General features: G+C 46.7%; 2 protein-coding genes across 9 annotated transcripts in view; one reads left to right on the top strand and one right to left on the bottom strand.

The window, feature by feature from the left end:
* LOC112235031 (caskin-2) overlaps window positions 1-7,962 on the top strand; it is an 86,876-nt gene extending 78,914 nt beyond the window's left edge. For 3 of the 8 annotated variants that reach the window (XM_042327670.1, XM_042327668.1, XM_042327667.1), the window contains 9 exons: window positions 764-940; window positions 1,184-1,261; window positions 1,939-2,075; window positions 2,286-2,349; window positions 2,498-2,604; window positions 2,908-3,120; window positions 3,244-5,176; window positions 5,265-5,547; window positions 6,025-7,962. In XM_042327670.1, coding sequence (XP_042183604.1) covers window positions 764-940; window positions 1,184-1,261; window positions 1,939-2,075; window positions 2,286-2,349; window positions 2,498-2,604; window positions 2,908-3,120; window positions 3,244-5,176; window positions 5,265-5,547; window positions 6,025-6,121 — 3,089 coding nt within the window. In that variant the 3' untranslated portion in view covers window positions 6,122-7,962. The remainder of the gene's footprint in view (window positions 1-763; window positions 941-1,183; window positions 1,262-1,938; window positions 2,076-2,285; window positions 2,350-2,497; window positions 2,605-2,907; window positions 3,121-3,243; window positions 5,177-5,264; window positions 5,548-6,024) is intronic. The other 5 variants (XM_042327669.1, XM_042327672.1, XM_042327671.1 and 2 more) reach the window with 5 other exon arrangements.
* Window positions 7,963-8,119: 157 nt separating this feature from the next.
* On the bottom strand, window positions 8,120-18,336 carry LOC112234995 (Na(+)/H(+) exchange regulatory cofactor NHE-RF1). The gene is made up of 6 exons (XM_042327675.1): window positions 18,318-18,336; window positions 17,992-18,162; window positions 14,898-15,051; window positions 11,805-11,848; window positions 10,079-10,192; window positions 8,120-9,379 (listed from the first exon to the last, which is right to left on the bottom strand). The coding sequence occupies exons 1-6, from the start codon at window positions 18,318-18,320 to the stop codon at window positions 9,233-9,235; spliced, it is 633 nt and encodes a 210-aa protein (XP_042183609.1). The 5' UTR covers window positions 18,321-18,336; the 3' UTR covers window positions 8,120-9,232.
* Window positions 18,337-21,641: the final 3,305 nt, after the last annotated feature.

Here is a 21,641-nt window from a genome sequence, read left to right as displayed (position 1 = left end):
TTCCTGTGCCTCGCAAAGAAGAGAACCTATTGGTAGTTGGGTGTTAAAAATAAAAGCAGACATTGAGTGACCTAGATACAGTTGTGACTTAAATTGTCTTGACAATCTATGGCAAGGTATGACAATGGCTGTCTAGCAATGATCAACAACCAACTTGACAGAGCATGAAGAAGTTTATATTTATATTGCAAATATTGTACAATCCAGGTGTGCAAAGCTCTTAGAGACTTACCCAGAAAGACTCACAGCTGTAATCACTGCCAAACATGTATTGACTCAGGGGTGTGAATATTTATGTAAATGATATATTTCTGTATGTCGTTATGTGGTATTGTATATAGATGGGTGAGATAAAAAAATCTATTGAATCAATTTTGAATTTAGCCTGTGACGCAACAAAATGTGTAATAAGTCAAGGGGTATGAATACTTCCTGAAGGAACTGTTTCTCCCTTGGCTCCCCCCCACCCACCCCCCCACACACACACACACACTGATAGGTTGTATCGCTACACATCACTGCATTGGAAGAGCAGTGGTGGCCCCTCTTCATTACAGGTTGGCCCCTCCAGAGAACACCCCATTTCCCATACTGCCTTGGTTGGACTAATCCCTCATGCTTCCAATCCATCCCTTGCTTCTATTTTTCTCTCTTCCTCCTCTTCTCTCAGCATCTCTCCATCCATACCATGTCATTTCCACCTCTAACCATCAGCTAGCGTTAACCTCCTCTCTGTCTGTGTCCTACCTGTTTGACCCTGTAGGGGGCACCCTGTCCCGGCACGCCTCTCTGCCCACCCAGCGCCACCAGCTCCTCTCCAGAGCCCCCCTCTCCTCCAGCCTGAGCTCAGCCCCCCAGACCGACGACTCCTACACACTGTACACCCCCAACAATCCCCACATGGTACTCCCCCACGCCATCGGCCTCAGCGCCAACCCAGGTATATACACACACACCCTTATACATGCACTCAGAGGACAGACACACATTGAAACCTGTATATGGTACTCAGCCCCCTAACCAGCCAGACAACTCCCCCACCACTGTGAACCGTGGTGAGGCCACAAGGACACCTATGTTCGCCCCCTCTAAACCCCTCTCATGCTCAGGCCCAGCCAATCCCCAGTGCTGCTCCGTGGACCATGGTACCCCCATGGCCCAACAGTGTTGTTATGTCTGATAGGTCGGCCTCCCAGCAGCCTCTCTCAGCCTGGTTGTCCCCTGGAGGACATCTGGGTGCTCAGGAACTCACACACCGCGGGTAAGAGTCCCTCCACTGTCCCCCCATGACAATAGCTGTCCCCATGCTCTGTCCCCATGCTCTACCTTTGTCATGTGCCAGCTTCAAACTGAGCTTCCCATAGCTCCTGCTGTTCTCCCTGCTGCCACAAGATGGGACCACCAGGAAACCTCTGTTCCAGTGACCAAAAAAAAGTGACCATTTCAACAGTCTACAGGACAAGCTTAATGGGTGCCCTGTGTACGCCGCTGTAGGAATTTTCCATTGTGGATGACCTTTCATCTGTCCTACTGCAGGACTGTAGTTGTAGTTTACCCCTATAGATCTGTAGTTCTGTACCCTTGGCTGCTGTTGCTCTATGCCTGCAGCTCCGCTCCACCATGCAACCATCTCCCTTGGCTTCGTATGGCAGCAAATGACATCCTGTCCTGGCCTGTGCCACCCCCCCCTGATCTGTGATGACTTGGCTGGCTCAGTGACAGGGTCCACAGCCCCAACCTCTGCCATCCTCTGCCAGCTTCAGTTAGAATCATGTGGATGTGTGTGTGACTGTGTTGATGTGAGCTCTGGAAGGACACAGAGGGGAGGTACCTCATTTTGCTCTCCCTCTCGCTGTCCAGCCACCACGGTTGTCTTTAACGTCCCTCACTTCTATCTCTCTCTTTCTCTCCATCCTCCTCTCCTGTGGTCCTATCTAGCAGGTGACAGGAACAGTGTAGGGAGTACGGGCAGTGTGGGCAGCACCCGTAGTGCTGGGAGTGGACAGAGCACAGAGAGTAACACTGCCCTCAACGGACAACACCACCAGACCACCGCACTCCCAGACACAGCCAAAGTACTGGACCAATTGTTATTTCAGCTTTATTTATCCTGGCTAGTCTTATGAGATAGATAACAATGCTAAAATAATTGAAAACCTTACTCACAGCTATGAACAGAGGAAATGTGATATTGTAATTTACTGTCTTTGTATGTAGTGCCAGGCAACAGATTGTTTATTCCTGTGCTCTCTGTAACTTGTCTTGTGCTCTGTTTTGATGTGCAGCCAGCGCCCTCTGCTGGTGACTCAGGGCAACCAGTCCCCAATAAACAGCCTGACCTGACTGCAGGTAGGAATACCAGCCATTTCTCTCATTACTGTTACGTACCACAACATTTCTCCTGAAACTTCACCTTTCTAGTTTGATTTGTGCTTATTGGTAGAAAACATCCTGAGCACCATTAATTTAACTCTCCAGTGTGTGTTTTCTTGTCTAGTGGTTCTGGGTGCTCCTCGGAGGCCGATGGTGAACATACTGAGACCAGGGGAACAGCAGTTTGTCTCCCCACAGTTTGTACGTCCTCAGCAGCTACTGGAGGGCAAGGTGAGACTCAGACACAGGACAGACACAGGCCGGGTACTAGCCAGGCACAGGACAGGACAGACACAGGCCAGACACAGGACAGGACAGACACAGGACAGAACAGACACAGGACAGTACAGGACAGACACAGGACAGGACAGGAAATATTGTCCATGTTTGCCACACATTACAACTCATGAATGTATTTTTCTGTGTACTATGTATGCCACAGTGAAATACATGTATCTATTAAAAGACAGGAGGACAGTGAATAGGCCAGTAGTTGATGTTAATGTGAAACTCAACCCCTCCCCTCTGGTGTAGGATGCAGAGGCCATCTACCAGTGGCTGAGTGACTTCCAGTTGGAGCAGTACACTGGGAACTTCATCACGGCCGGCTACGACGTCCCCACCATCAGCAGGATGACCCCAGAGGACCTGACGGCCATCGGCGTCACCAAGCCAGGCCACCGCAAGAAGATCTCAATCGAGATAGGAAACCTCAGCATCCCCGAGTGGCTGCCTGAATACATCCCGGTAAGGTCTTACTGATGCCTGTGTCTGTCTGTCTGTCTGCTTTTGTGTGCAAGTCAGGTTTTACATTAGTTTCATAAAGGTTTCAACTGTGTAGGTCTGACTGTGACTCTTCTCCTACTCCAGGCAGACCTGGGGGAGTGGCTGAGTACCATAGGCCTGCCTCAGTACCAAAGGAAGCTGTCAGAGAATGGCTATGACTCCATCAGCATCGTACGGGACCTGACCTGGGAGGACCTGCAGGAGATAGGCATCACCAAGCTGGGCCACCAGAAGAAGATGATGCTGGCCGTGAAGAAGCTGTGTGACATCCAGAGGGCCATCCTGGCTGCAGAATCTGGCCAGGGCACGTTGCGCCGCAAGCCCCCTGGAGCCCTTCACCTGGTCACCATCGAGCCCCCTGACAGCGCCTCCGACTGCCCCTCGCCCCACACCCCCAAGATGCTGACCTTCCAGGACAGCGAGCTGAGCGCTGAGCTGCAGATAGCCATGTCCAGCCACTACCAGGAGGGCCCGGCCATCAAGAGTGCCGTGGGCATGTCTCGGAGCCAAGAGAGCATCGACGCCCGGTCCAGGGGCTCAGGGCGCTCCCAGGACCCCCCCACGGCCTCCATCACTCCCCACAGCCGCTCACAGGAGAGCCTAGGCGGCAGCAGTACCTCCACCAGCCACAGTGCTGACAGCAGCCCTGCCAAGGAGAGGAACATTCCAGAAGGCTGGGACCAGAGGTCCATACTACAGCAGCAGCTTCCCAAGCAGGTCCCCCTGGGGGCAGCCACCGTGTTCCAGTACCCAACCATCCCAGCCAAGCCTAAAGGCCCTGGGTCTCACTCCCTAGGCTCCTCTCCCCAGGGCTCCCCGGCCCAGAGGGGCTTCAGCTACCTCCACTCCCACTGTGGCAGCACCGACGTGGGCCACGGCTCGCCCACCAAGCCCTTGGCACACACCTACCATGCCATGACCCTGGCCCCGCCTAAGAAGCGCAGCCAGAGCCTGACACGCTATGCCCTGTCAGACGGCGAACCAGACGAAGAGGATGACGACCTGGCTCCACCCTCTAGCACCCTAGAGTCCTACGCCACCCTGACCCGCCGGCCCGGACGCAGCCAGCTGGCAGGCATGCAGACCACACCCGTAAAGTACGGCACTGTGGGACGTAGCCAGTCCTTTGCCGTGCGCGCTCGTAAAAAGGGTCCCCCTCCAGCCCCGCCCAAGAGACTGAGCTCGGTGAGCAGTAGCCCCAGCGTTGGGTCCACTGAGAATATGGCGCCCTCTCCTGGGGGGGTGGAGACAGACAGCCCAGGGAGCGTGAGGAGCATCGCAGCCTGTCTGGAGGCCTCCACTGAGGGGAAGAGCCTGTCCAGGCCCAGGCTGGACCTCCTCCAACCAGAGCCTCCCCTCCCCAGCCTCAACCCCTCAGGACTGGAGCCCAGAGAGGCCTCTGCAGGAATGAGGAGGAGGGTGCAGAGCGAATGTGCTCCAGCCCAAACCGACATCCCAGACCATTACCCAGACCCAGAGCGAGGGGTGAAGTCAGACTCTGAGGAGGAGGAACCTAAGGCACCGGGTTTGGATGGCTCCTCATCCCCTCACAATAGCTCCAGCGAGTGTATCCCCTTCGCCGAGGAAGGCAACCTCACCATCAAGCAGAGGCCCAAGGTGGGAGGGCCGCCCAGGGCAGAGAGCACTGTGGAGATCCCGGCAGACAAGAACCGGCCCACCAAGACAGCCCTGGAGGTGCCTGAGTTTAACCTGAAGGAGTCAGACACTGTGAAGCGGAGATACAAGCCTAAAGACCATGCTGGCAGCTCTCCCACCAGTGACAGTGAGGGCCAGATAGGGTCAGACTCCAGTCCAGGCAGCAGGCCCCAGTCCCAGAGCTGTGAGGAGGTGAGTCTGGTCAGTCTCAGGATCAGTGAGGCCAGTCTGGAGGGGCTGGAGAACCTAGCAGTGACGGGCACACCCCTCAAACCCCCCGTCTCCCCCAAGCCTCACAGCTCCCACGGACCCCCCGTCACAGCCCCAAAACCGTCCCGACACAGTCTGGCTGCTGCTACAGGTAACTTATTACACGTGGAAGCTCATTATTATGTCTTTCTGTTTTTATCATCAATTCTGAGTTTCTGCTTTTGCTTCCTGTCCAACAGCCATAGTGCCGCCCACTATGACTGTCAACGTGGTACAAAGTCTTGCCTTCTCAGCCCCACCATCACCCACACCCAGCCGGTGTCCCCCAGCCCCAGGGCTTCAGTGCCAGGCAGCCCAGACAGGCAAGCCCCAGGTCTGTGTGGTCGGCCCAGGCCCAGGGGTAGAGTCTGGCCCGGGGTTAGAGGTGGTGCAGCAGCAGAGGCTGGAGCAGACCAGCACCTCTCTGGAGGCAGCACTGCAGGCTGTGGAGAGAAAACTCACCCAGGAGGACAGCACTGACGGGTAAGAGAACACGATCAACACCTCACCATTTCCTGTATTTACAGGCCATATACACTCTACTGTTTATGTGAACTGAAGTAGCATTCGTACAACATTGTATCTGTCCCATTATGGTGTCTATGAGAGCATGGGCAGCGCCATTGAGGCCATTTTGAAGTAGTCAGTTTTCTTCTTCTACTACTTCAGAGTTGGTAAACAAACTGAAAGGGTGCATACTGCCACCTGGAGTGTGTTGTCTGAACAGGTATAAAGCCAAGGTTGGTGATTTACTGTCACATGCAGTTATGGAATGTTTGCTCAGGTCCCACCTGATGACCTTGATGGAATTATGTGATCCTTCCTTAACCCATATTTGACTACTTCAAAATGGTGAAAGTCCTCAATGGCACTGCCCTTGATAAAAACAGGTTTTTGAGCACTAGAGTCCTCTATCATTCTCCATGACTAAACCCTGCTTCTTTTTCCACCTCCTGACAGTGGGGCTAACACAGTGAAGTCAGCGGGCAACATTCTGGATGACATTGGCAACATGTTTGATGACCTTGCTGACCAGCTAGATGCCATGCTGGACTAAGCCCTCTATCCACTCTACTGACCCATGACCCTTCACCTCAGGAAGTACTAATGACCATGAGAGGGAGAATGGAGCAGGTCACCCCACCTAAGTGTTATCTCCGACCCCGACGCCCTTCAAACTACAGACCAACCCCCACCACCAGAATAACAGAAAACATATGGGACTACATTGTAGGATGTGCCATGGAGTGGGATGGTTTTAATGAACAGTGTGGATCCATCTCCCTCCTCCCTGCCTCCATGTTGCCACTTCCTCTCCTTTCAACACCAGCACTTAACTCTGCTCTACAGTGCTTTGCCATCAGTCACAACAGCCCTGTTGGTTTCAACACAGGGCCTGACAACAACCCTGTTGGTTTCAACACAGGGCCTGACTGACTGTAGATACATGAGGGGTGGACAACATACTGTACCAGTACACTGTTGTATTGGGTTGTTTCATACAACACGAGTTAAACTGTGTTGTCCTTTTTATTCTACCCAACATCCTCCATTTCTTTGTCATGTTGGTGTGCCTTTCTTCTCCTCTTTTCTCACAGTCTCCACCTCTGTGTAAAGTCATTGTTTGGCCGTAGAGAGAGACAGACAATGGGGAGAAGTGTTTTTATCCTGGCCTATAGAGGAACCATTCCTAGACAGAATATTACCATACACTACCATTTGTATTAGACACTGTATCAGTCATTTGACCTTTGTGTTTCACCATGTTTGACCAATCAATTGGACCTTGTTGATATTTTCAATACTCTTGTTTTTGATCCATTTTCTACCAAGTTGACCACAATGAAAGTGTTTGTCTTCCTCAAGGCAAGGTGCCAGTACGTTTGTGCTGTTAAAATCTTTAGTAATCATTCTTTATGATTAATGACTAGATGCTATATCATTTCTGTTTTTATGTAAAACATGTAAAAGTGCTAGATGATATTGTTTATACAAAAGGGAAGAAGACCTTTGATTTTCAAAGCACATTTAGCTATCGTCACTGTCCACACTGTCAGTATAAGGAATTATACGTGATTTGTACAGCCGAGGCATGACATGCAAGATATTAATAATGTACACTATTTTTGAAAGAAGAAAAACAAACATTTTAATGTAGATTAGTCCAACTAGTATTTAAATTAAGAGTATCTAAATATGTATATTATATACTTATAGGTATATCTGGGAGCAGAATCATATTCAACCAAAGTTCTTTGTACAGATTTTCCTTCAATATTTCCATAAAATGCAGAACCATTGTTAAAGGGTTCTGGACTTCCTTATTGTAACATGAATGAAATGAATTATCTACATGGTTATCAAAAATGGTCTGTTTTTTCCCCTGTCCACCCAGCATTATATGGCTATGTTCCATATTTGGGCATGCTACAGTACTTCTAGCAGGGGGAATGAACTTCTATGATGCGTTTCTGTCTTCCTCATGAACTTTCAAATCATTAACCCTGACTTGTATGATTGTGTAGTGTCCTCTACTGTAAATGTTTGTGTCATTTCAGTGTGAATGTGATCCCTGGCTGTAACCTGGGTTTCATCTCTGTCCTTCTCAGGAATGTCCCACCTATTCAGTTCAAGCTGCTGTCACATTAAACACGCACACCTGGCTTTGTGTTATAGAAGGAGGAACAGTGGTTTTGAAGAGGTGAGATGAAGGAGAGCCTTGCATGAATGTGAAAGAGGTCTGTGTGTCTCAGACAGAAGTGAGACCTGCTAGAGGCACCTTATTTAAGATGGCTCTGTGGATATATATTATACTGTCTTGAGTTATCAACATCTGTCCTTTTTCATCCAGCTGGATCTTCATCTGGTTACAGTTAACCATTAAATATTCAAGTCTGATCCTGTTGACTTCTCTCGTTCATTTATGGATTTAAATATCCAGAAGCCTTTTAAGAGTGGGTGCATTTCATCTACACCTTCATAGCACAGACATAGATTCCTAACATTTATGTTACTGTAGTCGTAATTTAAATGGAGAGTCATGGGACAACAATGGTGAGATCTACAATTTAATACAGTATAGAAATAACATGAACAGTTAATAACTGTGATAACACCCCCATACAATTCAATAGTCAAAATAGTGAATCTCACTGTCATTCTCCATACTGAACATACACAAAATCTAGTGAAGCGCAGACATTTATATTCTTATTAAAGAAAGAAATGGTGTTTCAGTACATCTACGTAAACGTAAAAACCTCAAAGCATTTTGACAATGGCCATAAAGAAAAAGTCTGAAATGAAAAGTATCGCAATATACAGTGGTAACGGCAATGCTATAAGGGTTTCAGCCTTCACATTTACTGAAGTAAGACTGGTATGGATGGACACTGCACCAACATGTCGTTCCCCAATGACTGACTGACTGTCAGTGGTTGTCGTTCATCAGGTGTTTTGGTCCCTGATTAATGAAGGTGCTGAAGGCAAAAACTGGAGAAACATGAGAAAGTCTCCGCACACTTCCAGTCAGAAGCCAATTTCTTCTGAAGCTCGACTGACCCAAAGCTCAGCTACATGAAAGACATTTGCATCTGACTGGAAGTGTGAAGAGGCTTGCTATTTGGACCCTGAAAGGTGATAGACTGGATGGGTATGTAAGTGGCTGGTCCCATTCTCATTTAAGGCAAGAAAAATATTGTTTGTGTTTCAATGACTGATTAACATGTAGACGAATGGCCATAAGAGAGACCTTCTCCACTATACCGACAGGCACCAGGCTATGACCAGCAGGGACTTCCAGGGTCTTCTGGGCATATACACCCAGGTACAAAACACACACACAACCACCTCGACACGTGAAATGGAATAATTAAAATTATTTTCAAATCACAATACAAAGATTCTTATCTGATGTAGCTGTTTCCTTTCCAACATTGGCATATTCGTCTAGATATTGTTAGCACATTTATAGCATCTGGAATATAATACAAATGTGTGTGTATATATTTTACATACATATACCTGTATTCTCCCTCACCAATAGTTAAACTGCTGGTTTTAATGAGTCATAGAAAACATGGGGCTTAGAACAACCCCTCTCTCTCCTTCACTGACCTCTCTGTGAGTATCTACTGTATGTGGGTGTGTGCAGGGCGAGGTGCTCTATCTACAGGTTGCTGAACAGTTCATTTTTCTTGCTCCAGTCCATGGGCGGGGCCCTCTTGTTGGAGCGTTTCTGGTGAGCACGCTCCTTAACCTGCTGCAGGGACAGGTTCAGACCCGGGATGGCGCCCATGATCACTGGCTCAGACAACTGACCAACCAGGGAGGAGAGAGAGGGGTTAAAAGAGAGTGTGAGAGAGGAGTAGAAGTAGAAGTAGAGAGAGAAAGCACAAAAGACACAAGCCCCGTTTATACCTGGTTCTAAATATGAGTAATTTGTACTGATCTTGTCCGCATTCTGATTTTGCCAGCATATTTAGACATGTGTCGATGACTAAAAGACACGTGATCTGATCTTGCATCACACACAGATTTGGATAGTGAAACCATTTAAATCATTATCCCACCCTCTAAAATAATTGACAGCTGATGCCATTGATTTATGGCTTCGATGTACCTTAAAATAAATATATATTATTTTGAAAGAATATCTGTCAAATCATTTTCATACAGTGAGGGACCAGGATATCTGGTCACAATGTGGACACAATAGACAGATAATAGATGTAGATGCAACGGCTACAATGTGGGCCCAATAAGAATGTGGATAAGATTGCAACAAAGGACACATGTTCGCACCAAGTATAAACGAGGCTAGAGAGAGAAGAAATTGATATTTTGATATTGTAGTAAAGCCTATTTTACAGGACTGCTCAAATAATAGATGTTATACATTACTGTGTCATTATGGATACACATTCAGATCATGAGACTTCCGCTGCCGTTGCATCTACATCTCTTATCTGTCTATTGTGTGCCGCTTCACATGTGTTTTCAGGGCAGGACTTACCTCTGTGGGCGGGGTTGTGAGTGAGGCGTTGGAGGAGGTGTTGCTTGGAGACGGGCTGATTGACAGCTTAGAGTCCTGCTCCACCTCTTTTACCAGTTTTCCATTTCCATTCACCTGCAGTGGACACACAGACAGCAAGCAACAAATCAGATCAAATACAAGTAGCCAAAGTGGGGGTCAAGTTTGAGAGAACTCTCCCATGGAGAGTCTGGCTGCAATATTATGTTTGCCCACAGGGAGGCCGACTTGCCTGTGCCCCATACACACACACTGTCTGACCATGCTGGTTGGGAAGTTGTATGATATGTCTCCCTAGGCCAGTAGAGGCAGCAGCAGCAGTTTACTAGAGCCTACTGGGGTCAGAGCATTAGAGAAGACCCAATCACCCTGTTCTGCAATGTCAGTGCCTACCTCACCCTAATCTAAAATAGCAGGTGTAAAAAAATGTTCCGTTTTTCAGGGGAAACGGAAGTTAGGTTGAAAATACTGAAAACCGGAAACATCCGCTTTCTACTGACCCCATGGAGACTGACCCCACCCTAACCTCTCAACTCCTCTCTCTCTCTGCCTTTCCCTCACCTCTACCCTGCCTCCCCTCTCACTTAATCCAATGTTTTGATTGTTAGATTTGGGGGTTAAAATGATGGTCAATGACTGAGGACTAGGGTCTCACTACTGATCTGCATCTGTCTTCTTTACATATGAAGTCTATTAGCATACTAGTAATGTAGTGGAGTTAACCTAATGAAATCTTCTTCGGTTTGTGGCAGTGGCCAGTGGCCTAACTCTGGGTTTACCTGCCAGTTTGATAATATCACAACACACAATAGATAATCCCCAGATAATACTATCTTCTATCATATGCCAGATCTCTCTCTCTGTTCCTGAGTCTACAGTACAGTAGGGGGTAGGTGTGGGCTGGTCTGTCCCCGTACTAAGGGATTATGCACAAATACCTCAGAAGGATTAACATGGTGCTGATGAATTCTCCATGCCTAAACAACAGTGTTTTGCTTTCAGCTTCTTGTTATCCAGCATTACCATGTGAACCCTCTATACCCGTCTACCAGGCTCTGAGCACACTATTGAGGGCTACACTAGTTCTGGTACTGTATATCTTACAGACACCTGAACCTGGTTCTGTTCTGTCAGGGTAGACTGCTCTCCTGGTATTCAGATTACACAGGATGTACATATAATATCAACACTGAGAGTAAGATACCCTCCGCTGCCTGGACCAGCCTGCTGGAAACAGTCTGTTTTATTCATTAATGAGTGAGCTGGAGGGAGAGTGAGAACCAACCAACACTGAGAGTAAGATACCCTCCGCTGCCTGGACCAGCCTGCCTGCTGGAAACAGTCTGTTTTATTCATTAATGAGCGAGCTGGAAGGAGATTGAGAACCAACCAACACAAAGTAAATTATATGAAGCAATTCACACACTCTACAGTCCTATAAAATAATACTAGTCCACTCCCTATGAATGACCAGCTGATAGGGTGCCTGTCAGTGCCAAAGCAGAAGCAGTTAATCCACAGTGTTTTATTTCTAGGGGCTGACCTGTCAGTGACCGCCACGGTGCCAGGAAAAAATACTAGTGTTTTGGGAAGTCCACTCTGTGGGAGAGCAACTCTTTCTCTCTCTCTGTCTGTCTCTTTCCCTCTCTCTCAAATGTGAGTTTTGTATGATATTAGGTCAATAAGGTATTTGGCATCCAAGTCTTACCGTCTTTTCCATGTCTCCGTTGACGACAGGCTCAGGCAAAGATCCTGAAAGCAGAAGAGAACACTGCTCAGTCATGGACTCCACACAAACTCACACTCCCTCCTCCATATCAGCTGTTCACAACCATTCAACAACATCTAATCATGGCAATTCTCCAATCTAATAGTCAGTCCTAAATATCCTGAAACTGTCCCACCTCCGTCAAACACCAGAACAGAATTCCAGAGTGACTCATATCCCTGCTCCAGAGAACGGCTCCTATCCAGTTCAGGTTTCATCCCAGCGACACCTACTCTGTTACATAGCGCAGGTATGTGTAGGTCATCCATTATTCAAACAGGGTTCATCTTCACAGAGATGTTCTCTGACCCTGGTTACCTGCCACGCATCATCACGTCCAAACAAGCTGCTGCATATGAAACCCAGTACCCTACCTATATCAAATAGCCCTGGTAAGAAACTGTCCTCTAACCCTGTCACAAGGATATTAAGGAATGGTTTTCACTTGGCTAAGTCAACCACAGAAGGACAATACACTATATCTAAACCTGTGTGTCTATCTAAAACAGATAGAGTTGACTGATGAACAACTGACCCTGGTCGGAGCTGGTGGACTATTAAGACGGACCCTTACCTTCCATGCTTCAACTCCTCTCACACAGACAGACAGACAGACAATCGGTGAGAACTAAGATTGTAACCTGTTATCATCTAAAGATAGCCTGACCCTGGTCTGCGTCCCTCTGGGCTGTTCTGAAACCTGTTGAAGCTGCCTCTATGTACCTCTGTGCTCCTTGGGTCCCTCCTCACTGTTTGCACACGGACAAGAGGCTCTTCAGTCCCAATACAGCTAACACTACAGGCTGAGAGGCCACTTGGAGCCAGCGCCTTGGAAACCAAACACAAGTGCTGGCCAGAGAGGTGGCGAGAGGGGAGTGTGGAGTGTGTGTCCATTCGTGTGTGTGTGTGTGTGTGTGTGTGTGTGTGTGTGTGTGTGTGTGTGTGTGTGTACCAAAGTCACGGTGATCAGGAGCCCTCTGAGTGGGCAACATGAGAGAGCAGTTACCTGGGCAACGCCTCAATGGAATTTTGCTCCTGTTGGGCATTTTTCAGTCAGGTTTAGAAGCCGATAGCAGAAACCAAAGGAAGTTAGATAGGACTAAGACCTGACCATATATCCCCCTGGGTAGAACAGGAGTTATATCTCCTTTTACTGCTTCACTATACTAATTCAAAGGACACAGCATGTCAATCATCAGTCAACTTGGAGGTGTAACCGTGCCAATGGATAGCTGTCAAATCAAATGTTATTGGTCACATACACATCTTTAGCAGATGTTATTGCAGGTGAAATGCTTGTCTAAACAGCCAGTGTGGAATCAGAACACAACCACATTCCTCCATGTAAAACAGGGGACATTCTTATCACAACAAAGCAGCTACTGTATTTTTGTTGGTGCACTAAAGAAGCATAAAACTCCCAGTTAGGTCAAATAGCATGAAAGACACTAACTGACAGGGGCGGCAGGTAGGCTCGTGTTTAGAGCGTTGGGCCAATAACCGAAAGGTTGCTAGATCAAATCCCAGAGCTGACAAGGTAAAAAGCTGTCCTTCTGCCCCTGAACAAAGCAGTTAGCCCACTGTTCCTAGGCTGTCATGTAAATAAGAATTTGTTCTTAATTAACCGACTTACCTAGTTAAATGAAAAATAAATATTGACTACTTCTACCCACCTTCTTATTTATACGGTTCACTCAGAGGCACAGACAGCTAACCTTTTTAATAAACAGTATCTTTGGCCTGATCAGACAGCAGCGCTTCACTGTTGTTTAGGGCAGAGCTTCAAGCAGAGGAAATATAAAGACAGCCTGGTGCAGGGCGGTGTGTGTGGGAGGAGGACACACACTGACTAATATGCATGTCCCAGACACAGAGGGAACCAATTTCCTCCACACCCATACGGTTGTCATACCGTCGGCTGGGCTGCCATCATCGTTCTATGAGGCCGTTGGTATCAGAATGGCACTCAGAGTAGCCAGCCAAGTGTTGTCATGGGCCACCGCCCTGTTTCAACAAGTGTTACTTGGGCACAGTTGGCCTCCCAAGCCAAATGCAGCTTGACGTTTATTGTCATGAATCTTGCCTTGGAGGCAGAACCAAGCGATTTCTGCTAGATGGGCTAGCTACAAAGTAATTAATTACTATATTGTAAAAATGTATGAAAGCAAAAATATGCTTTTTGGTCTTATTTTAAGGTTAGGGTTAGAAGTGTGGTTAAGGTTATGGTTAGGTGTAAAATCTGATTTTAAGACTTTGTGGCTGTGCCAGCTAGTGACTACTCCGCAGAGCTGCCTCCAGGGCAAAATTCATGACAATAAATGCCAACCTGCAGCCAGACTCTCCAGCACTGGAATCAATTTACAGGCTGAGGCTCCCTCTAGGGGCGTTCAGAGGTACAACATCCTTCTCTTTGTGAAGAGCTCAGTAGCTGTTGGGGGAAGTTGCCCCTAGACAGTTGGGGGAAGTTTGCATTTAGCCCCTAATAGTGGTTGACATTCAGGGAGGTTAAGCTGATTCTAGATCCGTACCTAAGAGTTTGGATTTTGTACCTCGAGCAAACAACGTGAGGGGACAGGAAATGAGATGAGCTCGGTATATGTGTGTCTCTGTGTCTGTGTTCCTTGGCAGAGAGAGAGGAGCAGAGGAGCCTGGCCAAGCAGTCAGATAGACCCTTAATCTGCTAGTGTTTACCAAGGACAGGGGGACAGAGAGGTAAGAGATCAGGCCTGAGAGAGAAACCTCTGGGGACTATAGGCCTTGAATGAGGCTGTTAAAGGAGAAGTAGTGGTTTAATCATTACCTGCCTAGTTAAATAAAAAAAATATATGAGAGGCAAGACGCTCGCTACACTGTGAGGCTGTTGTGTGAGTGAGGGGCTTCAGAGGTCTGTCCTTCACACAGTGAGGAACGTGCAAGCTGATAACGTCCATTGTGTGTGAATACTTGGACATGTATGTCTACAGAAAGCATCACTAATCCAGCCAAACTGCAACAACCAAGTTCTGGCCCTTTCTTGTAGATCTCTGGTCTCACCTGTGAGGTGTTCTGGGGTGGGAGCAACTTTGCACCTCCTGAAGAAGGCATCTGTGTCTGTGTCCACAACAAGTAGAGAGGTCTCCTCACCACCAGACTTGATGGCTGCCACCACCTCTGAGTGCTGCTTCCCCTCCACTGTCATACCATTCACCTGGAGAGAGAGGGGGAGAGAGGGAGACATAGAGAGGGGGGAGAGAGGGAGAGAGAGAGGGGGGGGGAGAGAGGGAGAGAGAGAGAGGGAGAGGGGGAGAGAGGGGGGGAGAGACAGAGAGGGGGAGAGGGGGAGACATAGAGAGGGGAGAGAGGGGGAGAGAGGGGAGAGAGAGATGGGGAGAGAGACAGAGAGAGGGGGAGGGAAGAGAGGGGGACGACGAAAGGGGGGCAGAGAGAGGGGGAGAGACAGAGAGAGAGATGGGGAGAGAGGGAGAGAGAGAGCCAGAGGGGAGAGAGGGAGAGAGACAGAGAGAGTGTAAGGAACGTCAAAACACACACAGACACAAGAGTCATGTCTGCACAAATCAGCGCATGAAGCATTAACTCCTTAGTTGTATAAGTAGTGTAACTATAGTTTACCAAGTCAAAACGGTGAAGGCTAGTCCAACAGCCGAAAACTACAGGTTTCCCTTTCACATCAGCACCATAGTTTGTTCAAGTAACTAACTATTTATGGGAAACTATTTCTTGCATATTTCCATTGTTCTCACAATGAGGACGATAACCTGTTTATCAAAGCTAGGACTCAGTTTTCAATACTATCAGTCTGTTGTCCAGCAGGAAATCCTGTCTCTCCACACAAACACAGAATATGCTGCTGCACACACACACAGAGAGGAAGTGAAGCTCTCCCAGGGGCTTGAGAAATGAGTGTTAAACTCTTCACTGTTGCATAAGAATCCGTAGTACGTAGTCTGAATACAAATGAAACATTGCTGAAGAGAACAGTGTACAATTCAGAGGAAACAGAAGGGGTGCAAAAACATTCTACTTTCCTTTCTCTTCATACAGTAGGTTCTTGGATAGCAACAACTGCTAGTAGCCAGAGAGTGCTTAGCAACACCATCTCAGCCATCAGGCCATTGGCCCAGCATATGTCATAGTGTCATCTGTTCCCCAGACAGCTGGACATTCTGAGGAACCACTGCTGAGATAGCATGTGTGTACATTGTTTGTGTGGGTTCTGTGAGCTCTAAGTGTGTATTTTGTGCACGCGTGTGTGTGTGTGTGTGTGTGTGTGTGTGTGTGTGTGTGTGTGTACGTGACTTGCCTAATTAAATAAAGGTTACATTTTTTTTAAATCCTAATTATTACGTGTCTGTGGGTGTGTATGCACATGAGTGTAATGCGTGCATGTGTGTGTATCTGTGTCGGTCATAGGGTGGGCCCGCCTGTCTCCCACAGTCCCAGGAAGGAGACCAAACAATACGTGCTTGGGCAGTAACAATAGCTGTCCATTTAACAGAAAGAATACAGTCCTCAGTGGGTGGTGGGAGTGTGGGGCCTGCTGGGGGATGGAACCCCCTCTCTGTCTCAAGCATTCAACTCTCCTCTCTTCCCTCTCTCCTTTTCTATGGCAGTCTCACATGGCTGCTGGGGAATAGCAGAAACTCATTTGCAAACGTGGCTAGAGTAGAATGAGGGCAGCCAGGCAGCCATACACACCTCTGACAATACACACACACCCACCCTGCTCTACAGTAGTGAGTAATGACCAGGATAGACTGGGGTGGTGGAGTGCAGACAAGTCACCAGTGACAAAGCTGGATTATCCCAGTCTGCACTAACTCCCAGTGACAGTGTCCACCTCTCCCCTCCTATGAGATTAGGACCCCACACAGAGACGGTTACTACCACTCGCAGTCCTCCTCACTCCACACTTCAACTTCAACATGACTGAATTGTGCCAAGGCCATTAAAACCTCTTGAGACTAGGGGGCAGTATTCTGATGTTTGGATGAAAAAAGTACCCAAATGAAACTGCCTATTTCTCAGGCCCATAATCTAGAATATGCATATAATTAGGATAGAAAACACTCTAAAGTTTCCAAAACTGTCAAAACTGTCTGTGAGTATAACAGAACTGATATTGCAGGTGAAAACCTGAGGAAAATCCAACCTGGACGTGCTGCTTTCTACATGGTGTGAACAATCTTTAGACATAGTTTCAGGCTTTTATTTAGAAAAATAAGCAAGAAAGATCACATTGTGTCATTGTATGGCTGAGTGCCAGCAGCTTTTTGCATGCGTAACAGCTTGAAAAATACATTTTCTTTCTCTCTCCTATTGAAGAAGCTACAGTCCCGGTTGAAATATTATCGATTATATATTGTAAAAACAACCTGAGGATTGATTATAAAAAACCGTTTGACATGTTTCTACGAACTTTACGGATACTATTTGGAATTTGTCTGCGATGTCGTGACCGCTTGAGCCTGTGGATTTCTGAACATAACGTGCCAACCAAATGGAGGTATTTTGGATATAAAAATCATCTTTATGGAACAAAAGGAACATTTATTGTGTAACTAGGAGTCTCGTGAGTGCAAACATCCGAAGATCATCAAAGGTAAGCGATTCATTTTATTGCTTTTCTGACTTTCGTGACCAATCTACTTGGCTGCTAGCTGTTTGTAATGTTTTGTCTACTGAGAGAGATGTCCTTACATAAAAGCTTGGTATGCTTTCGCCAAAAAGCTTTTTTGAAATCTGACACGCCAGTTGGATTAACAACAAGCTACGCTGTGTTTTGCTATATTGCACTTGTGATTTCATGAAAATTAAAAAATGTTCGTCATTTAATTTGAATTTGGCACTCTGCAATTCAGCGAATGTTGACAAAAATGATCCCGCTAACGGGATAGGTGCATCAAGAGGTTAAAGACAAGTCCCGTAATTTTAGAAAAGCTTGCAAGACAAACATAATTATTTTCATTAATACAATATTATTCAATTTACTACTATACAGTAATAATAGTACTGTGCATTGAATACTACTAACGATAGTAATGTACTATTACTATACATGGAATAATAATAATAATAATAATAATAATATAGTATGATGCCAGAGGTCAAAGGTGAGCTAGATAGTTACCTGTACTATCATGTCCTTGGCCAGCAGGCCTGACCTCTGTGCAGGTGAGTCCTCATCCACTGCTCTGATGTACTGGCCTGGTCTGGCCTTCTCACTGTGCAGGTTGAAGCCGTAGCCATGAGGCCCCTTCTTGATCACACACAGACGCGGCCTCAGCTCACTCTGCACGTCCTGATGAAGAGATTAAACACAGTTAGTCGAATTCTCCTGTTGGAGAATCTACTTTCTCCTTCCGCTCTCCTGGTTTCCTGTGCTAAGACAATGAATCACATTCACAGAACTTACATGAAATGATTCACATTCACAAAAATATGTTTTTCCTTTACCATTAATACCTAATACATCCCAATATCGGGCAGCAGGTAGCCTAGAGGTATTGGGCCAGCAACCGAAAGATCGCTGGTTTAAATCTCCAAGCCATTGATCAAGACAGTTAACCCCCAACTACAACTGCACCCCAGGCGTCGATGACGTGGACGACAAGGGGCTGGGTTAAATGCGGAAGACACATTTCAGTTGAATGGATTCAGTTGTGCCAACTAACTAGATATCCCCTTCCCTTTCCCTTCCTTCCCATTCCCATATGTCCAGTATGCTGATATGGTATGAAATGCAGTAATAGGCTACATTTAAGACCATGACTCTGACATTGATGATCAAATCAGACTAAAATTACACCAGAGTAAGGAAAGGAGTCCGGTCAGAATAGGAGGGTGTACAGAGCATGTGACTGGAGCTGTGTTAGTGTAGAGAGGACTGGGAGGGGCAGGGCAAGAGCCAGGAGGCATGGAGCCACTACCCCGGCCTGAGGAAGGGCCAGTTCCTAAGGGCCAGGCCCCTGTGTTGTGTGAGCCCAGTCAGCCCAGTGAGCCCAGGGCAGGACAATAGCAGTCTGGGAGGTGACCCCTGTCCTCATGCCTCTCTGAGATGACAGGAAGACATAGCACTGTATTGTCATCCAGGAAAAAGCTCGACCAAGTCCAGCTACTCCCATCCGTCGGTAGGAGAACATAAGTAATGTCTTTTTTTAGTACGGGGACTGTTTACAGAGTTTTACAAAGCCTCAGGGAATGTTCAAATGTAGGTGCAGAGTTAAATACAGCACAGATATAGAACAGGAGCCAAACAAATGGCACAATCATAATCAATGTCTCTCTGATCCAACAACCCCATACCCCCCCTATTGGCCAATATAATTATTGATGTAATCACTTTTGACGAGACTTTGATTGACACCGACAGTTGAAGTCAGAAGTTTACATATACCTTAGCCAAATACATTTAATCTCAGTTTTTCACAATTCCTGACATTTCATCCTCGTAAAATTCCCTGTCTTACGTCAGTTAGGATCACCACTTTATTTTAAGAATGTGAAATGTCAGAATAATAGTAGAGAGAATGATTTATTTTAGCTTTTATTTATTTCATCACATTCCGAGTGGGTCAGAAGTGTACATACACTCAATTAGTATTTGGTAGCATTGCCTTTAAATTGTTTAACTTTCTTCCCACAATAAATTGGGTGAATTTTGGCCCATTCCTCCTGACAGAGCTGGTGTAACTGAGTCAGGTTTGTAGGCCTTCTTGCTCGCACACGCTTTTTCAGTTCTGCCCACAAATTTTCTATAGGTGTGAGGTCAGGGCTTTGTGATGGCCACTCCAATACCTTGACTTTGTTGTCCTTAAGCCATTTTGCCACAACTTTGGAAGTGTGTTTGGGGTCATTGTCCATTTGGAAGACCCATTTGCGACCAAGCTTTAACTTCCTGACTGATGACTTGAGATGTTGCTTCAATATCCACATAATTTTACCGCCTCATGATGCCATCTATTTTGTGAAGTGCACCAGGCCCTCCTGCAGCAAAGTACCCCCACAACATGATGCTGCCACCCCCGTGCTTCACGGTTGGGATGGTGTTTTTCGGCTTGCAAGCCTCCCCCTTTTAACCTCCAAACATAACGATGGTCATTATGGCCAAACAGTACTATTTTTATTTCATCAGACCAGAGGACATTTCTCCAAAAAGTACGATCTTTGTCCACATGTGCAGTTGCAAACTGTAATCTTTTTATGGCGGTTTTGGAGCAGTGGCTTCTTCCTTGCTGAGCTGCCTTTCAGGTTATGTCGATATAGGACTCGTTTTACTGTGGATATAGATACTTTTGTACCTGTTTCCTCCAGCATCTACACAAGGTCCTTTGCTGTTATTCTGGGATTGATTTGCACTTTTCACACCAAAGTACGTTCATCTCTAGGAGACAGAACGGGTCTCCTTCCTGAGCGGTATGACGGCTGCGTGGTCCCATGGTGTTTATACTTGCGTACTATTGTTTGTACAGATAAACGTGGTACCTTCAGGTGTTTGGAAATTGCTCCCAAGGATGAACCAGACTTGTGGAGGTCTACAATTTTCTGAGGTCTTGGCAGATTTCTTTAGATTTTCCCATGATGTCAAGCAAAGAGGCACTGAGTTTGAAGGTAGGCTTTGAAATACATCTACAGGTACACCTCCAATTGACTCAAATTATGTCAATTAGCCTATCAGAAGCTTCTAAAGCCATGGCATCATTTTCAGATATTTTCCAAGCTATTTAAAAGCAGTCAACTTAGTGTATGTAAACTTCTGACCCACTGGAATTGTGATACAGTGAATTATAAGAGATATAATCTGTCTGTAAACAGTTGTTGGAAAAATGACTGGGACGCACAAAGTAGATGTCCTAACCGACTTGCCAAAACTATAGTGTGTTAACCAGAAATTTGTGAAGTGTTTGAAAAGCAAGTTAATGACTCCAACCTAAGTGTATGTAAACTTCCGACTTCAACTGTATAATAGAGATTCTAGAATCCATCAGCCAATCACACACACACTAGCCTTTGACCAATAGCCTTTGTCTTATGTAAGTTGATTGCAGTCTTAAGGAGGAGTAGAGTGCTGTATTAGCCAGTCCAATCAGTGAGTAAAAAAAGGGGGCAGGGACAGGCTGCTGAGTGGAGTGCTGTCGTCACTGAGACTCAGAACGGAAGAAGCCTTTTGTTTAAAGAATGGCACACAAAGCCTTTCCCCTTCCAACGAGCCGCAGCCTCTCCTTCTGTGGAGTAGAGGTCCAGGAAAAGACAGGCTTCCTGAAGACTCCACCTGCTTCCCGCTTTCAGGAATGGCCCAGGCAAAGCCCCTCCCCCACAACACATACGGTCCCTCAGCCATGTCAAGAGGCAACAGCTTGAGAGCTAACGAGTCTATCATGAAGAGACTAGACTGTTCAGTAGACCATTCTCACTGTCAAAGACAAATACTGATCCTCTCTGAGACAACATCAATAACGCTGGGGCTGGCCAGAGCTTCAATGAGGCTCAACTGCCCCCTGAATTCATTACATGTCTCTGTAGGAGGTTCTAGTCGGAGGAACAGAGTTGAACATGGCTGGGAGGATAGGGAGCAACAGGAGTGTGCCAAACACTGATCCTGCCAATGAGACTTATGTTGAGTACCTGATGCATCTGATGAAACTGACAACCATTTTACAGACGTTTTGAAGTTGAGGACTTCTCCCCTCCTGCCTGACTCACCATCTCAAGATGATCTGCTAATTCAGTTCTATGTGTATGCTAAAGGCTGCGCTGACCTTATGTTGAACCAACCTGACA

Source organism: Oncorhynchus tshawytscha, linkage group LG09 (assembly GCF_018296145.1).
Source record: "Oncorhynchus tshawytscha isolate Ot180627B linkage group LG09, Otsh_v2.0, whole genome shotgun sequence".
NCBI lineage: Eukaryota > Metazoa > Chordata > Actinopteri > Salmoniformes > Salmonidae > Oncorhynchus > Oncorhynchus tshawytscha.
Note: the sequence above shows the minus strand (reverse complement) of the source record. Positions and strands in the feature narration are given on the sequence as shown.